Source organism: Patagioenas fasciata, chromosome 10 (genome assembly GCF_037038585.1).
Source record: "Patagioenas fasciata isolate bPatFas1 chromosome 10, bPatFas1.hap1, whole genome shotgun sequence".
NCBI classification, from domain to species: domain Eukaryota; kingdom Metazoa; phylum Chordata; class Aves; order Columbiformes; family Columbidae; genus Patagioenas; species Patagioenas fasciata.
The window spans coordinates 16955383-16978578 of NC_092529.1; the positions used below are offsets into that span (position 1 = coordinate 16955383).

At 40.9% G+C, this 23196-nt stretch overlaps 1 protein-coding gene and 1 long non-coding RNA gene across 4 annotated transcripts in view; one reads left to right on the forward strand and one right to left on the reverse strand.

Annotated features, from left to right (window-relative positions):
- MDFIC2 (MyoD family inhibitor domain containing 2) overlaps positions 1-6773 on the forward strand; it is a 47360-nt gene extending 40587 nt beyond the window's left edge. For 2 of the 3 annotated variants that reach the window (XM_071813236.1, XM_071813237.1), the window contains exons 4-5: positions 551-772; positions 5266-6773. In XM_071813236.1, coding sequence (XP_071669337.1) covers positions 551-772; positions 5266-5615 — 572 coding nt within the window. In that variant the 3' untranslated portion in view covers positions 5616-6773. Of the gene's footprint in view, positions 1-550; positions 773-5150 lie in introns of all 3 variants that reach the window. The other variant, XM_065845990.2, reaches the window with a different exon arrangement.
- A 12242-nt stretch (positions 6774-19015) lies between these two features.
- Positions 19016-21658, reverse strand: LOC139828702 (uncharacterized). The gene is made up of 3 exons (XR_011740617.1): positions 21255-21658; positions 19697-19827; positions 19016-19104 (listed from the first exon to the last, which is right to left on the reverse strand). It is a non-coding gene; the product is annotated as an uncharacterized lncRNA (long non-coding RNA).
- Positions 21659-23196: the final 1538 nt, after the last annotated feature.

The window sequence follows — 23196 nt, forward strand, 5'->3', positions numbered from 1 at the left end:
CAACACAAGTGTGGATGCAGTTATGAAATAATGAATCTGGATGTTAAACAGAAACCATCTGGCTTTCTTTGCTACAAGATGGTGCTACAAGCCATGGTGATCTGGCACATCTGCATCTAGGTACCACCTACACACACACACTGTTGGTTGTAAATGTAGGCAAACAGAGCTGCTGTTGAAAAAGAACAAGATAATTGTTTTGCCTTCTTTTATATCACAAATTAGAGTTAGGATATCACACCCAAAATAGATGTCAACTGAGGCAATAATTCTGTTCTCTCACCTAACCTGATCCTATCCAGTGGAAGTGAATTATTACCTACTGACTAAATCCACTGGATTTAAGAGAAAAATCTTAGAATGCAAGTTCACAAATACTTATACTGTAATTAAACTTAACTTGTGGAAAGAGCCTGAAATTATTAGGTAAGTAGTGTTAGGGTTTGGAAGCAAACAACTGTAGGCTTGGAAATTCTACATATGTTATTCTTTCAGATCTTTTAGTGTTGCAAACAAGTTTTGTTGTTTTTTTTTTTCCTAATCCCACCAGATAACCAGCTTACAAATGAAAAACATACAGATGAAAAGCCTATGAAAGGTATTGTTATGAGTTCTGTCGCAGAATTCAGCATCACAGATGCTCCATCAAAGGGTACCAAAAATGAGAAGAAATTGTCAGATGCAAGCACATCATCCATTGCTTCCCTGGAGAAATGCAGAGAATTCACTTACATTGAAGATGATGCATCAGTACATCAGAGAGACAGTGACGGTATGTTTTATAAAACAGATCTCATTTAAGCTGATTTCTAAATAATGTCCATTCCAAGAGCACTATGTGTATCTAACTTGAAATAAATGCTTACAGGCTGAACAAGAGATTCAAGCACATAGCCAAAAGCAGCATTAAGTTTCCCAGCAGACTTTTTTTGTGATAAATGAGAATCTGTAGAAGATGACCTTAAATTGACAGTGATATTTAAGTCATAGAAGAGGAACTTGCAGTCTATTGTACAACAGAGCGTTTATACTTTTGTAATGTGTCTTTGCTCAAGACACTAGTGTTGGTATCAGATAAAGAGAATATCTCACAAGGACACATTTGTCCCAGTAGCAGAGGCTGCTGCTTTTCCCATTGGTACTGCAGCAGCTGCTGTAGTTGCTGAACAGATGCCATGTTTAGTGATCAGTTTATTACTTCTGTGGGCTTGCATATGCACTTCTTGTATGGACCATTACATCCAACTCTGTCATTTTGCTGACCCATCACCAAACCCTCCCTCTGCTGACTACACTGCAAAACTCACATGGGTGAGGATGAGGAGCTCTCTTCACACTCTGCTCTGCTTCTGCAGAAAACTGTCTCTGATGGCTGCGCCAGGTGGATACAAGTGGATACGACTCCTGCTTAGTTCAGTTATCTCTGAGTTTTGAAAAAGCATATTTGAAAAAAAGTGCTATGAAAGGGAGATACAACCAAAATTGCAGCAGAAGCCAGTAGTTCAAACGCATGTTCATAATTAAAAAAAAATATATGTTAAAATGTAACTTGCTAATAATCAGAGCTGTCCTGCCTTTTCCAAAAGGGAGATGATCCTTTTTATTGTGTAAAAGCACAAGCTAAAGAGCTGCATATCTGCGTTGTTTTTGTAAGAGTTTCAGAGGCAATAGTATAACCAAGATTTAAGGAACAGAAGGGGTTGTGAATACTTATTACAGATCAAGGGGCATGACTCCTTCTAATCTAATTAATATAACACCCCTGATTTTAAGGAAATGATGCTGAGAAACAGCTGTTCCTGCTTATTCCAGTGGATGTGAGAAAAAAGTCCTTCTGTGAAGCATTTTTGAAGTTTCTTATGTGCACCTCTTACAATAATGGATTAGTGTGTGATATCCAATGAAGCTGGGATCTATCATGTATATAATTTCACAGTTCCTAAATTAAGAATTTTTAGAGACAGATCAACACAATAAACCACTATGTTCTTCAGGAACTATTGCCATCTCTATTGTATCACTGATCCTGTAATAGAAGGCATGTCTCTGATACATCTGTTAGAATACATTTAATTTCAATGAAAGATCTGAGGTATTTATTTCATTTAGGGGACTAGTCTTCTAATCCAGATACTCACTATTTTCTGAGTTTGCTGACTATCTGATCTGGCCCCTCAACCATTACTGGCACACAGGTGTGTGCCATGTGATGCAAATAACAGATTTCATACTCCTTAAAAAAGCTAAAAGTGAAGGAAATTAACAAAAAAACCAATCTGTGCTCAATTAATAATGTTAAGGGCTGGATGGAAGCCAAGGAAACCAAAGGAAGCCAGATTTGTGGTTGTCACTGCATACTCTGTTCACTCTACTCTGACAAGTTACTGCTTATTCCAAATCCCGTTCGCTGGTGCATGGAGAACCTCTGAAGACAGAGCAATAGCTGAGGACATCCTTGGTTATTTTGTTCCCAGAGCTCTGAGAGGAGCAGATCCAAAGCTCATAGGTGTCACCAAGGGTGGCTATTGTGGCTGCCGCAAGCTTTGGAGCAGGTTTGTTGAGGGTATCATCTGCACGAGAAGAGGGTGAGCTGACAACCTCCAAACAAGAGCAGGAAAACTTAGAGATAAGGCAGGCTAGCAAAGTTATTAGAAGTTCTTATTTTGTGGTAATTAATCTACTAATGCAGAGAACAAGAGCTGAGGTCGTTGTTCTCACTGAGATAAATGCAGTAATGCCATTTTGCAAACAGCAGGGAAAACAGAAGAGAAAACAGGATATTGCATCTTCTTTTATGCAGTTTGTGGCTAATTTATTTTCAAATCTATAAATGAATGCATAGGAATGGATGTTTAATTACTAATATCTATTATTTGTATACATTACCCCACTTAACACAGGACAAAAAAAGCCTCATACATGCAGATTTTTCTAAATGTGTTACATCCATTATCACAGTTCATGGTATGTGCTCTGATGGGAATTTAAAAGCATCTTTACTGCACATCACAGACTCTGTGCTGAAACATTACTTTATTATTAAAATCTTGTGCTTTTTGTGTGCTTTCTTCTCTGGATGAAGCCCTAAGAATCATATATATTTTCTCCTTATTACATAAGCATCATTATGGTTAACACATTCACGAAAAAAACTGTTACTAGAAAACACAGCTTTGGAGAGGAAAAAAATTGGAAAGATCCTTAATTGATATATAAATTGGGATTTCATCTCTCATATCTATATATAGCAAGGAAATTTCATAAACATAAGATATCTTAAAAGAATAGTCTTAATTACACCATGGATTACTGGATAAAATGATTACATTTTCTACATTGTAAATTTCATACAATTAAGTGCAGTGGTGTCACCTTATAAAATGTTTCAATTTTGTAATTATTTCAGTTCATTTAGTTAGAAAAAATATAAGCATGAATTTACCAAGTATCACTGAAATCTAGTCATTCTTATTCTACAGAACTGACTTATAAGTTAGTTGTGCTTGTCTGAACTTAAATAGATTTTGACATATTTAAATAAGTATTAAAACTGATAACATTGGTGATGATGTGCTACTTAGAAAGAAGTTCAATCACATGCTGTTTATTTTTTCTACCTGCTTTAGCTGCCTTTTTTTATAAAGAAGTTGGAATGATATTTGAATTTTGTTTTTCATCAAGAAAGCGTTTTTAAAAAGGAAAAAAAAAAAAATAGAGCATAATTCTGGAAACTTCCTGGCAGTGAACTTTATGTTACGTGAGATAGAAAATGCCACAACAGAACCAATGCAGTTGAATGAGTTCACAGTTAGTCATCCTAGGGCAAGAAATGTGGTTATAACCATATGCTTTCCTGAAAGAACCAATGAAAAGGCATTCATATTGTTGAAGGCAGTTTTCCTTTCCAAAAACAAGGAGAGAAAAAAAAATAAAATTGAAAGGTCTGGGTCTTTGCGCTCCAACTGGATTCACACAGTCAGAATCTCACACCTGCTCCAAGCCCTGGGAGGCAGCCTCCCCAGATGCTGTAGTTTGAACTGTGGGTAGTTAATTAGTTGATTTTTGAGGGGAACAAGTATAACACAAAGTTTTCGTTGCTGTTGCCAGGTTTTCAGGAATACTCACTGGTTTTAAACACGCATCCTAGAACTTTTGTCACCTTTCAAAAATTAACAAGTTTGTGAATGAAAATGTGAGAAACCCATTTTAGTGGGGAAGGGTAAGGACCCTGGGTTGAGAATCGATCATCTCACTGCCCTCTGTAAATGCTGTTCTCCAGACTTGCTTTTGCTCCCTATCTTTGGTTAGGCAATCTAGCTCTCCTTAAATATTTTTACTGAAACAGAACACTTGTAGAAATAAAACTATAAGCAGATGATGAGTCTGTACTCTTTTTTTTTCCTCATGTGTGAATTTGGTCTTGTCCATAAGATCACCTTAGAAGATTACCGAGACGCCAAACTGAAATCATAGGCCAGGATGAACTATCCCGTGCATTCAGACTAACCATGTACAAAGCAAGACATAAATATGCAGACAAAGATGTCCCTGAGAGATTTTTGGGGTTTATTTTGTTGATTTTTCTCTTGGCCTTCCTGGAAATAGCAGGAGCAGCCTGATGATTTTTATCTTTAATTGCAAACTCTTACGAAAAAGAAAACAAACTCTGGTGTTACATGTGTTGGTCAGGTGGCACAAGTGGCATCACAAAGCAGCAGCACTTCCAAACTCCTGCAAGACCGCGGAGCCCCCAGCAGAGCATCCCTGCTAAGCGAGGTTCACTCCTGTGCTGAAAGTTATAGCCCAAGTACTTCAAGAGTATGGAATCATAGAATCATTTAGGTTGGAAAAGACCTTCAAGATCATAGAGTCTAACCACAAAGTTGATTCAGAGTACTATGATTCTACTTGTTCCTCTGAACTTCACTGCTGCAGAATGTTTTCATTCAAATTATTTTTATGCCGCCGTTGTTTTTCCAGTACAAATAATACAGAAATTAAATATTTTCATTTTATTCTATGGAAGTAGTTACCATCAATGTGTGCCCTGTGTGCTGCCTTGCACCTCATTTCTGTGTAGTCACACTAGCCCAAACCTGGGTAATCAAGCATGCCTGTTCTTATGTCTCGCTGCTTTTCCTTTTTCTTAGATGAATGCGCAACACTTATCCTGGCCTGCTTGTTCTGCCAATTTTGGGACTTTCTTATAATGCTGCCTGATACCTGTGAACACTGGCTGACAGATACCTGTTGTCCATCCAATAGATACTACCAGACCTCCAACGAAGACCACGCCAACAACGATTGCAACTGTGACTGTGACATTGATTGCAGCCTTTTTGAGTCGTGCCACGAGACTGGTGAATGCCTGGAACTTGCCATGGAGATTTCTGAAGTGTGCTATCGCTAAGAGGAAAATAAGTGAACAAAATTCCTCAAAACTGCCTGAAAGTGAACTGACAGAGTACAAAGGAGATTTATTATTTTTTTTTTTTAAGATAATAATAATAACAACCAGAGTCTTTGCCAACCAGGGCTATGTGCATCACGCTCCTCCCACTCTGGTGGTCTATATATCTGTACCATTCTGGTTGTATGATTTCACCAATTGCTGAAAACAATAAAGGGCAAAAAGATCTTTTCCTTTGCCATAGACAACAACAGAATTCCTAAGTGCCAAGTGTGCTCAATGCTTTACCCACTGTCAGTTCATGGCTTTTCTAAACCTCTAATTGCTGTAAACACAGATTTCGCCATTCATAAACACAGGACAAATTAAGACATTATTTTAGGACTGATATATATTAGTTAATCTTCCTAATGGATTCATACCTTAACACATATTACACATTGTTGATTATAATTAATAATGAATGATATAGCATCATTTTATAATTAAAAATTTATTTATTCAATCTCTTAAAGCACACTTATATGCTCAGATTAGGTAGAAAAGAAAATTAAATGAATTAGAAACCATGCTAGCAGTAATTACGGCAAATGTCTCTAAAAATCTCCAGTGAATTTTGTAGAGGAAGCATTTTAACAGGGTAGTGCAATTCAACAATGTATTAATGTGCGTGCCTATGGTTATGTAATAACAGGTTATGCCTATTGTTCATTAGTTATAGGAAAGGGCTCTTTAAGTGTAATTAGCCTAGATGGGAATTGACTGCACACTTCCAGAGGAGAATTACACCGTGGATAGCCAGTAACTCCTTTGCCTGGGTTTCATTTGTAAGATTACTGCAAGTTCCAGAATATTTTCACCTATTCTAGTGGAAATAGGCATCTCCACCTGTGCACAAAAGATTACAAAATGACAGTATCTACTCTGGTTTTGCTTTCAAAGTCCCTCTATCTCTTTTCTGATGGCAGGTCTGATTAATAAAAAGGAAATACATATTGCACATTACACATATGACAACAAAAGCATGTAAATGCAGCTGCCTGAGGGTGCAGAATGCACATATTAAACACAGAGGAAAAGATAGAGTTGCTTGCTGACATTAGATATTTATAGACTAACACCAAAGTCAGTGTTTGCTTTGTATAGACACTAAAACTTCTCTCTAAAACCCCACTGATTTCAGTGCAGAAGTGCCTGGGGAATCCCAGACAAGAATTGTGGACGAGATGCCGGGAAATTCAGCATTACTGAAATCATTGAAGCCACTTGTTTAATTATCTGAATTTCAAATCTGTAGTCCTGACGCACATTTAATGGAAACAAAAATTCATGTGAATTTCCTTTTTTTTCCCCCTGCTTCTGGAAAACTAATGTTTTCAAAAAATCAAAAAATAAGAAGTAGGTAGAACTGCTAATGATCTTTATACAGGTACCGTACAAAGTTTAGTGACCTAAGGACAACAAACCTTAGAAATGCAGTGGGCAGCCCAGCGTATTTTGTTTGTGTGCTCCTTCCAGGACATCAGTGGGAAGTGGAATAGGTTTGCTTATTTTAATTGCAATGTCACACTGTCAGCTGTAGCCACCTAAAGGAACAAAGTCATTAGCTCTTAACAGCCAGACCTGCACTAGCCTGCCAGGTGGGTCTGGACCCAAACCCAAAAATCACTAACCACTGCCACGTGGGAGGCACCAGTTTTGCACAGCAGGGGCATTTTAATGCTCCAGTTTGCACTCTCCCCCAGATTTTTGATCTTAAACCTCCCAATATTGAGACATGATTAAACTCTCAGTGCAACATATCAGGCCCACGGGGCTGGGATCATTCCACTTTCTAGTATCTATGTATCTATGTCCTTGATGACGTAGCAAGTGGGCCTGTATGAATAAAGACACTGACACAAAGCATTTAATAGTCAGAAAAGGAGAAATCTTGCTCCACATACCATTTCTTAGAGAAATACCAATTGAGATGTGTGTCATCAGTCCTCACTCTTGATGCTGCCATCCAGAAGGAGAGATTTCATATGCAACAGCTGGAAGTAGCCCAACAGAGGAAACCAGAGGGTGGCATAGCCCAAAATGCTGGCAGTGAGGGACCCAAAGGTGGATAATTCGTCTTGCAAGCCAGGATGCTTTCTCACAGCTCTAAGCCTGTAAGGTAATAAACATTGACCGTACTGGGATCACCCATGGCAAGTGAGGTCTCCATGCATCAGATGTAGAGCTGACTTGAGGACTACTGCTACCTTTTTTCTATTTTTTGTTTCGGTTCTTTTCCTAGGAATCATCATTCAGAAGAGCTTTTGTTTCATGTTGCAATCCATAGGTTGTCAAACTGAGGTCATGTCTACTCTAAGGCATGAGAAAGGTCAAAGACAGACTTAAAATGGTCATGACCATAGCCATGGCTAGACAGGATGTCCCAACAATATGAATTGAATCACTCTGTGGAGTATACTGAGAGCTGCTGTTGCAGGGAATGGTACTATTTTAAATAATGCAGCAATATCTCCTTACCTTAAGTGTACACATTGCTCAGTTTCCTGTTTTAGGAAGTAGATTTTTTGAGGCTTTCTGTATGAGCAATGAAACCTTGAGAAACATCTTAGTTCATACAATGCAGTAGAAGCAGCAGCTTACAATGACTTTGTTTTCTGCTATAAAATTGTTAATTGCAGTATTGCATTTTTCATGGCACACAGGAACCGTTTAATACATTGACACCAGAGTAAGTCAGTCAGATTTTTCCATTAACTATTCCAGAAACTAGGTTTCCTCTTTGCAGAGCCATCCTATTCCCACACTAAACTGTCTTCCAGGCCAGAAAAATACCTATTTATCAGATTTGAACATGGGTAGACATTCCAGTGAAACAGAAATATTTGGAACTATTCAAGGGTGTTTCTGCATTTTCTGTTTACTGGGAAAGAAGGTCTGAGCACTTGAGTAGGAGGCATTTGGGTGGATGGCTGCTCTGAACATGTTGGACTCAGCTGTGCTCCCAGAGAGATGTCAGCTCCGCAGTGTGTGAAACCAGCTCCTCAGAACAACAAATAGAAGTTACGATTTTGCAAACGGGAACATCGTTCCAACACGACGCCTCTCCCCAGCACCATAAATGCGCTGACAGATTGGCTGGGGGAAGAGAGAGACGGAGATAATAAAGATCTATACTACTACCTTCTACAGGAAGGTACCATGGGATGCTCTCTAAGGATCTCCTCTTGGAAATGACCCAGCAGTCTCATCCTTAAGAAGAAAATGTCTCTTCACCTCCTTTCTCTGTGTTCTCAGGACACAATACAGGTTAGGACATAAACCCTTTACAGCAAAAATTGTCATTTGCTACATATTGTACTGCACTCTGTACACAGAGGACCAAAAGTAAAAGGCCTCGGAGTGCTTCTGAAAGGTGATCTCAAAGGAAATGAAATTCGCTGGCTACAGATGGACTTTTCTATAATGTCATTCTGGTGCCTTACTCTCCATGCATACTGTAAGTCCCTTTCGATATGGGGCTAGCAAAAATTACCCCACGTACAGCCCCAAATACAGGGATGGAGCATGTTATATTACCTCCTTTGACTTTCCCTTGCTTCCTAGAGCATTCTGATCATTCACACTCCGAAGAAATCACAACCAGATCTTCCGAAAGTCAAGACAACACACAAGTCTGCCTTAATTCCAGTGCTGCTGTGGTATTCAGATGGAGTATTACAACTGGGCTCTAGAAGACTTTGGTTCTCAGGAAGAAAACAAAATATGGGAACAACTAAAATGTCCACAATTGTATTTCTCCTATTGTGATGCTTACGCAGTATCAAAAAACATTCAATAGTGTTGGACTAAGAATGTATGTATCTATTAAATTTTTCTTTTTACTACATGAACTGGGAAGTTCCATTACTTTAATCTTCATCTACCTATATTTCAGGCCTCTTAAATGCAAGGTAAGTTTCCTATTATGCAAGAAAGTAAGTTTACCAAACAGACTGGGATTTCCAGGCACTGTTCCACACTATAATTCACAATGACTGAGTATTAATCAAGATCAATAATCTATCATCCTTGTGGTTTAAGGAAAAAAAAAAAAAAAAAGCTAGGGAATTATTGAGAAACTGCACTTTTTCTTAGCACACTTCATGTCATTGCACAACAGAACAATTCTTTGGAATTCATTATTCTGCTGGTAACAATCTAGATTTCTTTAACATTGCACGCAAACAGAAATTGCTGTCATGTGATTCATGTGCCATGGCCTGTGCAAAATGAGTAGGTGGGTATGAGCCAATTCATAATGGATGTGTGCCCATATCACAAAAAACACCATTATAATTGGTACCCTTAGGAAAAATGCCAAGATCTGAGTGTAAACAGAACATTTTCTGTCCCAAGAGCTGCCTCTTCCATGGTCAGAGTTGAAGTAAAATAGAAAGAGCAATACTGAACTGCATCTGCTGCCTCTGTAAAGGGCTTCAACCTCCTGAGGTATCAGCTGGAGTCTCAGATCCACTCTAAAATAAAGTACAAATCACTCTTCAGTCACAAACATATTGTGCCTCTTTCCCCTCCTTCACTTCAATGTCAACCCATTAAAGTCATTATGGAGGTTGCATGAGTATAAAATGAGAGACTGGCGTTGTCACTAATTTGTCCTCTTTATGGGTGTAACCAGAAGGGAGCTGAGAAAAATCTATTGTCACTAAATAAAAGGTGTCTATTCATCAGTTCTCATCTGAAAACTAAGAAACGTACAAATCAGAAAATGCTGAAAATCATGGACTTATCTCCTAGTGCTTTCCAGTGATGAGCCACTATTCTTGCATTGAAGAAGGACTGCGGACTTCCAACAGGCAATTTCACAGGCTGCTAGAGTATCCTACTTATGAAATAAAAAGAAAAAAAGATGTTTCGCGGACACTCTGTTGATGGCCTGCATGAGCATAGCAGTTTAAGTGACAAAGTAATATTGGAAAAGCCTGCTTCCTTATTAGAGAACCTTGTAACTGAAATAGTCATTCACATGCTCATGCCACAGTATATTAAAATGACCATGGCACAAAGAAAGGAAAATACCCACCTTATATAAGCACACAAGAAAATCAGCATCAATATCATTAAAATGCAGACTCAATTTTTATTGCCAGATTTGCCATGATTTCTACAAAGTAAAAAATAATGCCAGAGAGCAATGAAGAAAATATTATTAGATCAACTGTATAAAAAGCATGAGTGATTCCATTATCAAGCACAGCTGAGAAAAGACAGGATTTAAATCAAATCTAAATATGATAAGATTATACAGCCAAAGTGACATGTCCATTTTACAAAACATATAGGACAGGGACAGAAGCAGGAAAATAAGTGCAGAACTTTGGTTTCATGCTGTAAAACATGTTCTATTATACATAGCATTTAAAAATCTGATGCAAGCATCCTGTTAGCTCTTCAATTTTGTGCTGTAATTGTTCTAGCTAAGATGTGCAGTTAATTTACAGGGACACCCTTTGTTCATCTTTATTGCAGTATATTTGCATCACTCATTCTCTCAGAGTGTCAATGTGCCTTATCACTTTATACAGTCATCATACATACAAACTCTTCTGCTCAGAAAACAGCAAAGCTGCCCGCAGAACCACAGTTCAGCTCCTAAAATTTTTGGAGTGTCGTAATGTGTCTTTGCACCACATGCAGGGTGAAGAAAAATGTGCTGATGGCTGGTGTTAAACGGGACAGTCAATTGTTTAAAATAAGATGACCAGTTTTTCTAATTTGTTCTCTTTTGGAACAGGAGAGCTCACCTTGCATTTCATGAGCTTTTTCATCAAAAATGTAGCTGGAAAAATCTTCCTCCAAGAAACTTCTTTGTGATAGTACAGTGTTGCACAAAGCCTAGTCTTTATAAATAGAGACAGGTAAAGGACTACAAAGCAGGAGATAGAGTAGCTTTGGATAATGTAACTGATCACAATTGTTACTGGCTCGTGATCTCTGATTGTTCCCTGAAACAGCTTTCTCCTGCCAAGGTAATCTGTGTGATTTTTGCTGCACCAGAAGCAAATGAGCTGTGGCATGAAAGCAGGACGAGCACCAGCGGGTCCCTGCCCCAGCTGCTGTAGCTTTCTGCTTCCTCACGTGCTGCCCACTCCCGTCCTTATTTACATCCAGATGATCTCTCTGAAATAAGTTCCATTTGTAAGGCATTTCAACATAGTTCAAAATCAGGAGTGGGGAGGACATGCATCAACATTCCTCTTCTGAAGGATAAAATTGAATATTAAACCATTTGAAACCCCTTGATTTTACTATGCATTTCAATTTTCCTATAACCTATAACCCATACACACCATAAAGTCATCACTGAGAGAGGAAGCTGGAAAAATCCAGCTACCTTTCCAAATAGAAAGCAGAAGATATATTTTTAGCTACATTAAACCAATTGCACGCAGCTCTGCACACTTATGTAATTCCAACATAAAAATAATCCATAATATTCTAGAGGAACAAACCCCATTCTTAGTCATATAAATTTTCATATAAGTCCATCAAAACTCATTCCAAAAATGTCTCAGTCTCTCTGAGCACCAGAGTTGGAACAAAAGAGTGAGTCCTTTAAAGTGCTTTTGGAGCTTCCAGGGATGTTAAATCTAATTGCCCTTAGCATAGCACCTATCCACAAAGGTTTGAGTCATGGAAAATGTATTTTACCTTTATAGAAGATATATTACACGAAGTTTATCATGGCACCGTAAAGTCAGATCTAACTTAGTTCTTGCAAATTTCAGGCAGAAAGAAATTAACCTTTGATGCTTCGCTTTGACTAACCAGGCCAGAAAAATGTGTCTTCTCATTGCAAACATGCAATATTATATTAACTTACATGACACAGAATGGTATGATATTATAAAATACCAATTTGTGCACTTGAGTGTATATGTGTACGCAGAAATTGATATTTCTACTCAGGGATATTTATAGCAATGCCTCTGTGTTCCAAGAAACAAGAAATTATGGAGAGTGGGCAAAGATTAATTGTGATAGAAATCTTCTTAAGACAAAGCCAGAACCAGCATTATTTGTTAATACCTTTAGAAGCTGTATAATTATCAGTGCTAAAGTTGAGCAGAAATTTTCCAGCAAAACGGCTGTTCATGACAGACTGATCATTTGCTAAAGCAGACCTTACAGCATCATGGGCAAAGTAGTATCCGGAACTTCTTGTTTCCCTGGCGGGGTCCACAGGGCTTTGGCAGCCCACAGAAAGATCAGCCTGAGTGCTTTCCTGTGACCCGGGGAAGTCCTTGAGATTTAGGTCAACCATCTGTTCCATTTCATTAAAATACAAAATAAGAATGAGAACAGAAACTTTCATTATTTTCCAGAATCAGCTGTCTTTCACTATCCTTTTACATGAGTTCTTTCATATTCTTATGTCTATCTGAATCAGTATTTTTCCCCAAACTCCACAATCTCTGGTGGAATAACAACCCCCGGCTTTGTTTGCAATGGCTCTGTCACGACCAGTGTTTTAGAGGTGTGGGAAGAGACTATGTCTGACCCAGAGAGCTCCTGATTTTAAAGACAAAAGAGGGAGAAGTATAAGACCGTAGGATCTGTGAACAGGAAATCGGGACAAAGGAACCAAGACTGGATTTTTTTCCTCTGAGAACTTTATTTCTCAGCTAGAAATCTGATCTGCAGCAAGGCAGCCAAGGGACAAGCCGTGTTTATAATGCAGCCAAGGACGCTGTTCCCTCGGTTCAGTCCCCTGACACACTCAACACTCCTAAGCTGTGTCTACTCTATAAAGGCCCAAGAAAACTTAAGCAGCCTAAAAAAAATAAAAAATTAAAAAAAAAGAAGGAGAATTTGCAATGGCACGTCTTCTTAACCAGCATCATGGAAAAGTCACGCTGTTCTGCATATAGCCTTCAGGGTTGTGTCTCTAACACTTGAAATCCTGCCCAAGCCTGGCTTCGCTCGCACTAACAGGTACTCTGTGTGCTTCTGCATCTTTTCCTACAAGCAAATGTTGCAACTTTCCTATTGCGACAGCTGTAATAGGCATTCACTTTACTCTGTTTTTCCTTAACACTCCCGATTCCTTTTATATCTAGTTGGGAATGCACTCAAGCGCTAATGGCACTTGTTCAGCCATCCAGAGAAGGAACGGCGTCACCTTTCTAGCTATTTGTATTTCTTCATTTTGGAAATCTGAACTTTGCCAAGATCCGAATGCCTGATATTTAACTTAGATTCATCCCTCTGAAGGTTAGAAGGCACCATTTAAATTACCTGGCAAGACAAGATCGACATCTACTTGGAGAAAGGAGGTTTTAAATCAGTCATTCCTTCTTCTTATTTCTGTTTTGGGTAGTAAGGGGGTTGCAGGTGCCAGATAATTAAGTCATCACTGACAGATGACACAGGTGATAGACCTGCATCCATATGCTATCATTTCAAGTTTGGTAACCTCAAGGGATGTGGCTCCTGCTGCACGATAGTGATCTACAGCTGCTGGTGTTTGCTAATGGGTCAGCAAAGGCTCCTCCTGCCACCACCTGATGGAAAAGTCCTACGGGGCTGAGAAGTGTAGCTTTAAAGGCTCCAAATACACCATTTACTGGAAAAGGACCTGCCCTGGGGTTCCAGGCCACGAGCACTTTCTGTAGATGGTCCTGTGGGGTGGTTCAAAGCTTTGGGAACAGCATCAGTCCAGTCCCGCACAACAGCAAATAGTCTGAATCACCTTACAAGCCATTTCCAAATCTTTGAATCTCCATGTGAAAAATGGCTTGAATGTTATAGGAAGAAACGGCACTAATAAGCCCTATGAACCCCATTGTAAGGCAAAGCAAGGAGAGCTGCAGGGGAGCTAAGGGAGCATGGTGACAGCCAAAAAATTCAGAAACTCCTTCAGCAAACAGGGAGAGAGACATACCACCACCCAGGCAGGTCTGACATGAGAGTTTTGAACAGGAGCCTTCAAAGTTTCATTACTAGGCTCCTTTTTGTAAGGCAGGGCACAGCAAATACTCCATTTAAGGCTTCTGTGGAGTAGAACCAGAAATATCCAGCCTTGCAAACATCCTCACCAGCCAAGCGCAGAGCCGAGACATGCAAAATGAGCGCCCGTCAGCTCAGTGCCAGCACAACAGAAGGCAGAAGTGCTTCAAGGAACTTGTGACAGGTTCTCTGGATGCACCAATTCGAGACGGGCCAATCCCTGCTCGAAATGTGCAAACTCTCACACTCCTTGGCATGACCGCGCAGCCAAAATGCACATTTTTTAAGAGATTCACAGAAAACACAACCAAAGGGACAGGAACGCAGAAGAATTTGGCAATGGGAAGCAGATGCTTCCTAGGGAGGAGACAGGACTTAGTTCAAAAAAGGTTTAAGGGAAAACTTTATATATAGCAATGAAGTTGCTCAAGTCTATATTATTGCAGAATATCTAACTTACAGGGAGGACTGCACTTTAAACAGTCGTACTTAGGGAAACAACTCTGTGGAGATTCACTCAGAGGAGTGAGGCAACTTAAGTGGTACAAATATCAGAGCTCCAGTTGACCTACAGCAGCTGCTGCTGGCAACCACTGCAGCCACCCATCACAACCCAGGTCACCCTGTTTTTGTCATTCACTGCTCTCTAATCCCTCTGAAACCCAGAGGTGAGGTACCAGGGAAGACCAAAGTGAGAGGGTTAGCTGGTGCGAAGGGCTGAATGCGACAGAGAAGAAAGAGGATCAAAAGGCCTATAAGGCAAAGAAGCAAAAGTACGGAGACTCAATACAAACTCCAAAGTTGCTAGCAGGAAAGAGAAACATGATAATTAGTTTTGAGGAGGAAGATGGTACAGTCCAGGCTCGTTCCTGGCTAGTGGGATACAGGTTTTTTGTTGAACTTTGCCTGGCAGCTGTAATGAAGCTAAGCACTGAAACAGAAAAAAAATGAATGATAGGCTGACCTGTGAGGATTGAAGTTGTCTCCAGAAAGAGAAATGGCAAGTTTTAAGGGAAAGGATGCAGGAACGGGTAGAAAGTCCTACAGGAGAAAGAAAAGACATCAATGTTCTCCTTAATTGCACTAAAAATGGGCTTGTCTCCATTCAAAGCAATCTTACATTTGTTTCTTCTCATAGGCAAGTATGAAATACATTATTCCAAATGGACCACAATTACATCCTGAGTTGAGCCTTTGCATCCTTCAGTTAAAAAAAAATAAGACACTTGTGGTTCTCTGGGCTTCAGTCCTTTTCATACTGGTGTTAATTTTATTTTTCAAGTTGAACAAAATCACTCCTCATTCACATCTTAGAGACTCCTCATAAAATTAGCCTGGGAAAGCAAGAAAATTGGACTAAAATTTTTGTACTTGGCTTGGCTTTGGAGCACTCCTAAATAACCCATGTTTCCTTGGAAATACTCCTCCTTCGACCAAAGTAAACCTGCTCTATTTCCACTAAGTGTCATAAGATCGTACCTCCCTCCAGTGGGACCAGAGAGTTTCCTTCCTATAAAGCTGGGTTTAAAGGCCAGCTGCACTCCTGAGGCTTCAGCAACAGCCTGCAGTCTACAGAACACTACATGCCAGAAACCAGCATCTATATGGGCTCACAAAGGCTGTAAAACATCTTGTGCAGAGTGGAAAAAATAAATAAAAAAAAAAGGCAAGGAGTTTTGCCAGACACTTTCTGCTTATTTGCACCTATGCCAAATGCTTTGCAGTCTTTTGCAGGGGGCATCAGAAAGTCACCCCACAGCAGCCCTGGGACGCAGGGACAGCTCTCGGACCAGGGCTGGGGCACAGCCCGTGCTCCCAAGGAGCTGCGGTAGTTTTGAGATGTCTGCATGGAGATTAGTCTGCCTAATGCCCCTGGGGAGAAAACTTTCCTTTGAGGCACAACTTAGTTCCAGTCCTGCCACAGAAATCCATTTGCAACCCTGCTGACACACACAAGATGCCTGCCTCAGCTTCCCCAACCAGAAAAAATGTTACTATGTCTGTTACACAGCTGTCTTGGGCACTGAAGGGACATCCATTTCTGAATCACATACTTGGAAAATTAAGAAGCAGAGAAACATGAAAATAAAGGACACAGGTCCTCTTTTTGAAGAGGACTTGAGCTTCTGCAGTGGTTTAGTGTTGCAGGGACTAAGAGACAGGCTCTTCTCCACACCTACCAAGAATCTTGGGCTTCAGGAGAAGCAGCTTTTCCCAATCTGGCAAGTAGGAGGAAGGTGTAACAGGTAAGAAGAGAAATATTGACCAGGTAAAGATTTTTCCTACTTGCCCAAAAGCAACAAAGTTTGGAGAGAAAGTGAACCAAGGAGAGAGCTGACTTAGGCTGTGCCCTTTGTTGCTTTGAAGGGAGCTGAGAGGAGCTGCATTCACCTGTTGCAAAGAGACAAGAGGCAGTTTCAAGTGCAGTAAAGAAAAGCCAGTGTCCTGATTGGGGTGGGTGATCAGGAGCATCCTGCACTGCATGTGGAGCAAAGAGATAGCAAGGGGCCAGCCAGGCACTGGTCAGAGGAAGAGCAATGAAGATAAACACTTTGCAGATTAATAGACTTTACCCCAGTTAACCTTCCTCCTCTGTATTTTGTTTCCTTTGCAAGTGGTCTTTCCCCTTGAGTTGGTCCTGGCAGCCTAGGATGAAGCATCGAGTGCTTTTGCCTCAGGAGCCTTTCCCCTAGCAACAGGACAGTACCAGCTCCTGGTGCTGTTGGAAGCTGTGGTGAAGCCTTTCATCATGAAAGAGAAATTTCTTCTACTGAGGGAGCATTCAAAAGCCACAAGGGGCCACACAAATATCCAAGAAGGCGTAAGCCTGTTTGAGGAGCTTACAACATAGGAAGGAAGCAGCAGCACAAAAGGAACACCAAGAGAAGACACAGACAGAGGGATACTGGATGCTTTGGTGTTCAGGTAGCCAGTCATTAACTCCTTACTTCAGTGTGGTTTTATTATTTCTCTGTATAACCATTTGCTTAATCAGCTTCAAGTCTCCAACTGTTAGCTCCCCTTCCAACACAACAGAAATACTCAGTTCTGAATGGGAAACACAAAGCACAAAGGTACCTTCATATCTCTGATCAGCCACGACCTTCCCTCAGAAATCAGGGAAAAGCAGCTCCCAAACTGCTGCCCTCACAGGTCAGCCTAAATCTCTCCTTTGCAGAGGACAGCTGATTTTGACTTGAACACAGCTGTGCCTCATCCTCAGCTCCTGCAAGCTAGCATCCCCGTGCTGAAGTGGGAGTCCCTGCTAACGGCTGCCAGGGGAGTACCTGGTCCTCTGCACCTGCAGGTGTTGCAGAGAATGCACGAGCATCCTGATGGCACAGGACTGATGCTCCGGCCACATGGTGACCAAAGGCAGATCCCTCCCCAGGCGCCTGCACTCACCCCTCACACCACCTCTCTCTCGCTGTGCAGACACCACCACAGAATCTGCCCCAATAATAGAGATCTGGGACCGTCACTTCTGACATGAGGCTGACTTTTGTCAAAACCTATCATTAGGACTCTGTTTCCCCACTGTTTTGAACCTTCTTGCGCACAACATTGAAGCCTCAGATTTGTCAAAACACGCAAAGGTGCTGCCAGAGGCTGAGCAACTCATTTTAGTCCCTTTACAAAACCATTCTAAGGAAAGAAACAACATGTCAGGGCGATGCCAACAACTGACTGTACCAACAAGGAAAGATTTGACGTACTTTTCTATGCTGCAGTGACTGTTATAATAAAAGACAGCAGTGCATTAGTGAAAGATTTATGCTAGTGTTTCAACAATGGAAAACATGAGCTTTGCTATATTCTCATTCACACCGAGACAGACAGTGAGGGCATGTCATGTAACACTATTTCCAGGAATGATGTTACAATTGAAGAAATGCTGATCTGCTGGTATGGTAAGACAATTCCTGGAAGCAGGACAGACCCTTGTATTATTACCATTGCAGAGAGAGGATTTGACTGTACAACCTCTTATCCTGAGCTGTTTGGGAGGGATGGCTTGCCTGCTTACGAAGGGTAGGAAGAAAAGGTGAGCCAGAAAGCCTGGGAGAGCTGCTGCGCCGCCACGGCCCCCTCTGAGCAGCAGCAGCTCCCTGGCACCGTCATAGGAGCCCTCCATGCCAGCAAGCGCAAGTGCCAGCTAATTGAATTTGCTAATGATACATTCTCTCAAAACCCTTCGCCCTGCACCCACCATTTTGTGCTTGCAATTAAATTACAAGCAAAAACACACAAAAAGGGGGGGAAAAAAAGCCATGTGGTGTCATTTGACATTTAGATGTCAAAGTAACTGATTGACAGGGAAAAAATCAACAGTGAAAGGCCTGTTCCTGCCAAAGCCAGCAGGGAGGTTGCCAGCGGCATTGGGAAGAGCAGGATCGGGGCCCTTATGGGCCAACTGGATGAGACAAGGCGGTGGGAGAGAGGACGTGTAAGCCCCGTGCCAGGTTATCCTGGCCCTGAGAGATGCAGGAAGAGGCAATCAGCCACCTCTGCAAGCACCTTGCTCCATCCCACATCCTCCAGCATGGGGGTTTGGGACTCATGGAGGGAGGAAAGGAGGAGACCCAGACACCTTTGTGGGAGGTTTGTTCTGTGCAGGCCTGGGAAGATGGGGTTTTCTCACCTTGTCTGAGGTTTCGACATTTTGATGTTTTTTTTTCCTGCCCCTGTTTAGGGTAAAAAAAAAGGAGGGATTTAAAAAAAAGTTAATTTCTGAGCTGAACATTGGGGAAAAAAAAAAAAAAGCAGAGTTAAAGCAAATAATTTATTTTCATAATTGTGGGGTATTTTCTTAAATTTTTTACCTTACAGATTTTGTTATTGTTTTTAGCCTAAAGAATAAAGTAATGAAGATCTCCAAGCAAAAAATAAAAATTTTAAAATGTCAAAACCTGGACAGTTTTCATAATTTAAAAAAGATTTTTTACTCAAAACCTTTTCAAACGGAAGAGATTCACCACAACAAGCCCCATCCTGCAAAAAGCCTCAGCAACGGTAAATATGATGTTTTTCCAATGGGACTGGATGTTCACTCCCAGATTCCTGGCAAGCTGGAGAAGGGAGACCTGCCTAGGGGTCAGTGAGGTGAGAAGGAGCCGGGGCTCTGCACACGCGTGCACATCTGCACGCTCACACCCGCAGCCTCCATCAGCATCTGTGTGTGGTCCAGGAGTGCAAAGCACAGCTACAGCCATGAACCCCTGGTTTGAGCAAGGGAAAGGAGAGAAGAGAAGGACAAAAAAAAACGAAGGGACTTACGGTTTCATCTTTTCTCTTTCACAGACCTCACGTGGAGGTTGGGTAAATAAGGGAGGTTTTGGGTCACTGCAAGCAGCCTGGATCTACCAGCTCGGCGCTCAGCTGCTGAAGAGGTGAGAAGGCACAAATTCCTATAAGAGGGGAAGAATATTAATAACAGAAAATTAAAAGCTTTCTCCCCCTCAAGCTCACTTACCCACTATATACCTGTAACAAACAGGTACACCAGTGAGCTTCCCTGCCTGCCTTCATCCCTGCCTGCAGCGGCATATCCTGCAGATCCCCCAGACCACCGGTGCTGTGGGTTTTGGTGGGCTTCAGCTCAGCCCCCCACAGACCAGCAGTGAGCAGACAGTGGGCGCTGGGACCTGTGTGTGTTTTAATGGAATGGACAAGGTATGTACAAGGAGTTAAAATAAAGCTTTGGGGCTTTTTTTTCTTCTCTCAGATGCAGGTGGGGCTATAAAACCCTGTTAGCATGAGTCAGAGAGCCAGACTTGGCAAAGCTTGGCTTGCCATTTTAAAAACAGAGCACTAATTAAATCAAGTAACAACAAGGAAAAAAAATATATCTTTTTTTCCAATAACTAATCCAGCCTGAAATGAATTAAAAATATTTTACCTGGACTGTATTCATGTACAGAATAAAGCAAAAAAACATGCCTTAAAAAAAAAAAAAAAAAAAAAAAGGCTTGGCAAAAACCTAACACAAATTGCTCTAGCATGAAAGTGCAGACTTTTTTAAGCAGTTTAGGTAGATTTAATCATGAAGCTGAAAGCCTCCTTCTTTGAGGAGAAGCCAAGTGAATAGTCCTCACTTGGGCATTCTTTGTAGGGGAGAGAGGGTGGGACTGTCAGAGTCATTCGGAATATCCCATTACAAACTGTTACTAACAGGTAAAAAGTGTATCCTTTATCTTCCAATCTATATTTTACATCCTGTTGTGACTGTAAGAGAAGCAGTGAGTAGGTTCATTAAGGCAATGCTATGGCAGATGTTCAGGCTTTGGGCTGGTCTTGTATTCCCTACACAGAAATCTGCCATTGCTCATAAGCCCTAGCTGGGCGATGCTCCTCTCTGCCCCAGTGCTGTCCCTGACACAGAGATGCTGAACCGGTCCTTGGAGCACATCTCATAGGCACAACCAACCTGAAAGAGTTTAATAGCCGTTACAGGGATTTCATTCCCTCATGCTCCTGCTTCATGCAAACATTTCAGGAAAATGAGATCTATTTTGAACATGCATCAACGTGGAAAAATGTTCATACTTCCAGTACTCTGCAGTTCCTTGGCACTATCCTTACAGATTTCCTTCCAGGGTGTTTTTTATTTTTTTTCTTAATCGTATGTTGTTTATTAAAAAAAAAAAAAATTGTAAGAAACGTTAGTATGAGTGAGACACAGAAAATTAGTGTGAAAAACACTCAGTAAAAATACTAGAATGTGATGGGAAGTAATCTATTTTTAAAAAGCAGCTAATTCCTTCTGAGCACACCACACTTGCAGAATTAGTTAGCAACAGTCAAGCTTCACACAGGAGTCATGGGATAAACTTACACAGCTTGCATTGTGCAGGACATCTGATCGGCTCATCATGGGACTCTCTTGCCTATAAAATTACTTGGGACAAAACGATGCACAAATCCAGCTCCCTGTACATGACAGTCATGCCATTAACTCCAAAAGAAATCTGCTCGTCTGAATAAAACAAGAAAGACTTGTCAGGCAATTTCTATCAGCACAGTGAGCAGTAATAGATACAAAGCGCACAGCCTGCAGTTATTCATTCTGTAGATTTATTTTTATTGAGAGCTATTTACAGAAGTATCTGCAGCTGCACATTTGCGGATGCTCAGGCCAGGCTGGACCACAGAGCACATACCCCAGGCGTGATCCCCAGTGCAGCAGAAACACACTGGCTCCACCCCCATCTTCATCTGCTGCAGCCGGTGCGTGTGGTGTGCAGGCTGATACCTGCACCCAAATCTGCCATTGACTTCAGGGACAAATTTGGCTGCCAAATAAAAGCGATGTCTGGTCCAGTCCCCTGGGTCAGTGGAGTACCGACCCTGTACCATGGTGGGGTCTACATAACCCTTCAAGCCTATGCATAAATCTCATTAATGGTCATTAAAATTCACGGCTGGTGTTGGAAGGAAAATAGACATTGATTGGTATCCGGGGGAGTTCCGGCGGAGGGAAGAGGCAGTGGAACAGTGCAGCTCCTGATGTGGCTCCTGCTCCTCTGGGGAGCTCTTCTATGGGTTTGGGTGCAGCTCACTGAAGCACAGGACCAACAACCACCGCAGCTCCAATGCCAACCTTGTCCCCATGCTGGCCCAAGCACCTCGCTTGTGTGAAGGTGGCTCCGTGATATTTCTGCAAGGAACAGAAAAGTCAAGGGTCACACCTAAAAAAACCATGTGAAAAGCAGTGCCACCTGAGACTTTCCAAGTCTCCTTTGCACCTTTTCACTGAAGGCATCTTTGTTTTGGTTGTTTTATTTTTTTCTCTTTTCTTTTTTCCTTTTTTTTTTTTTTTTTTCAGAGTATACATTTAACTTACATGTAATAAGATAGTCATGTCAGGTTTTGTTTACAGAAGTTTACTGTTCAAATCAGTAGGGAAAATAAAAATCTATCGAATGTGGCTTTTAAACAATAAGAACGCAGATTTTTTATTAGCACTTTATTTCAGTGCAGACAGGAACATCATCGACTATCACTGTTGTTTACTGTTAAAGGCACAGATCCTACTACCTTTCCACATATAGAATATTCCCATGGCAATCAGTGGAAGTTTAGCATAAAGAGCAAAATATTCCTCATCATGTTGTCTCTCTATATAGTAAATGCAAATTTCTTACCAACTATAAACTTGAAAATTTCTTGCAGTGCGTTGCAACAGAAACCTATTCTCAATGTGTAATTTGAATTTTCAGGATGTGTACATTCCCAGTGGAGAGCCATTTGTGTGTGTGTGTGTATGTATAGAAGAAATGAAATGTTAATGACTTCTCCATCTACATTTCTATACCTGTTAGCTTTTCCTACTAGTTTTCTTCTGCCCTTCAGAGCGCTAATTGTGCCTGTAAAAGTCCAGGAAATTTGTGTCATAAATAGTTTCTGCCTATTATAGCCAATGAAACACATACTGAGACAAATATATGGGACTGAATCACAAGTTATTTCACTAAAGTCAATGGGGTTACTCTGCATTTTGATTTCGATTTGGCAAAGCATGTGGTCTAAAGCTGGTCTTGGAGCCAGGAATAAAATTAGGCGCATGCATACATACTTGTCTGGGGCTTTCTTTTTTTTTTTTTAATTTATTCCATACAGGAAGCAGAATTTAGCTAAACCCTTTTCATACAATTTCCTTATTTTTGTCACTATAGATAATCGCTAGGAAAATAGCAGAAGTGTACCATAAATATGACACATTTGCCAGAGAATGGGCAAAGAGGAAATACTGATGCTGCACTTGAATCAGTAATAGT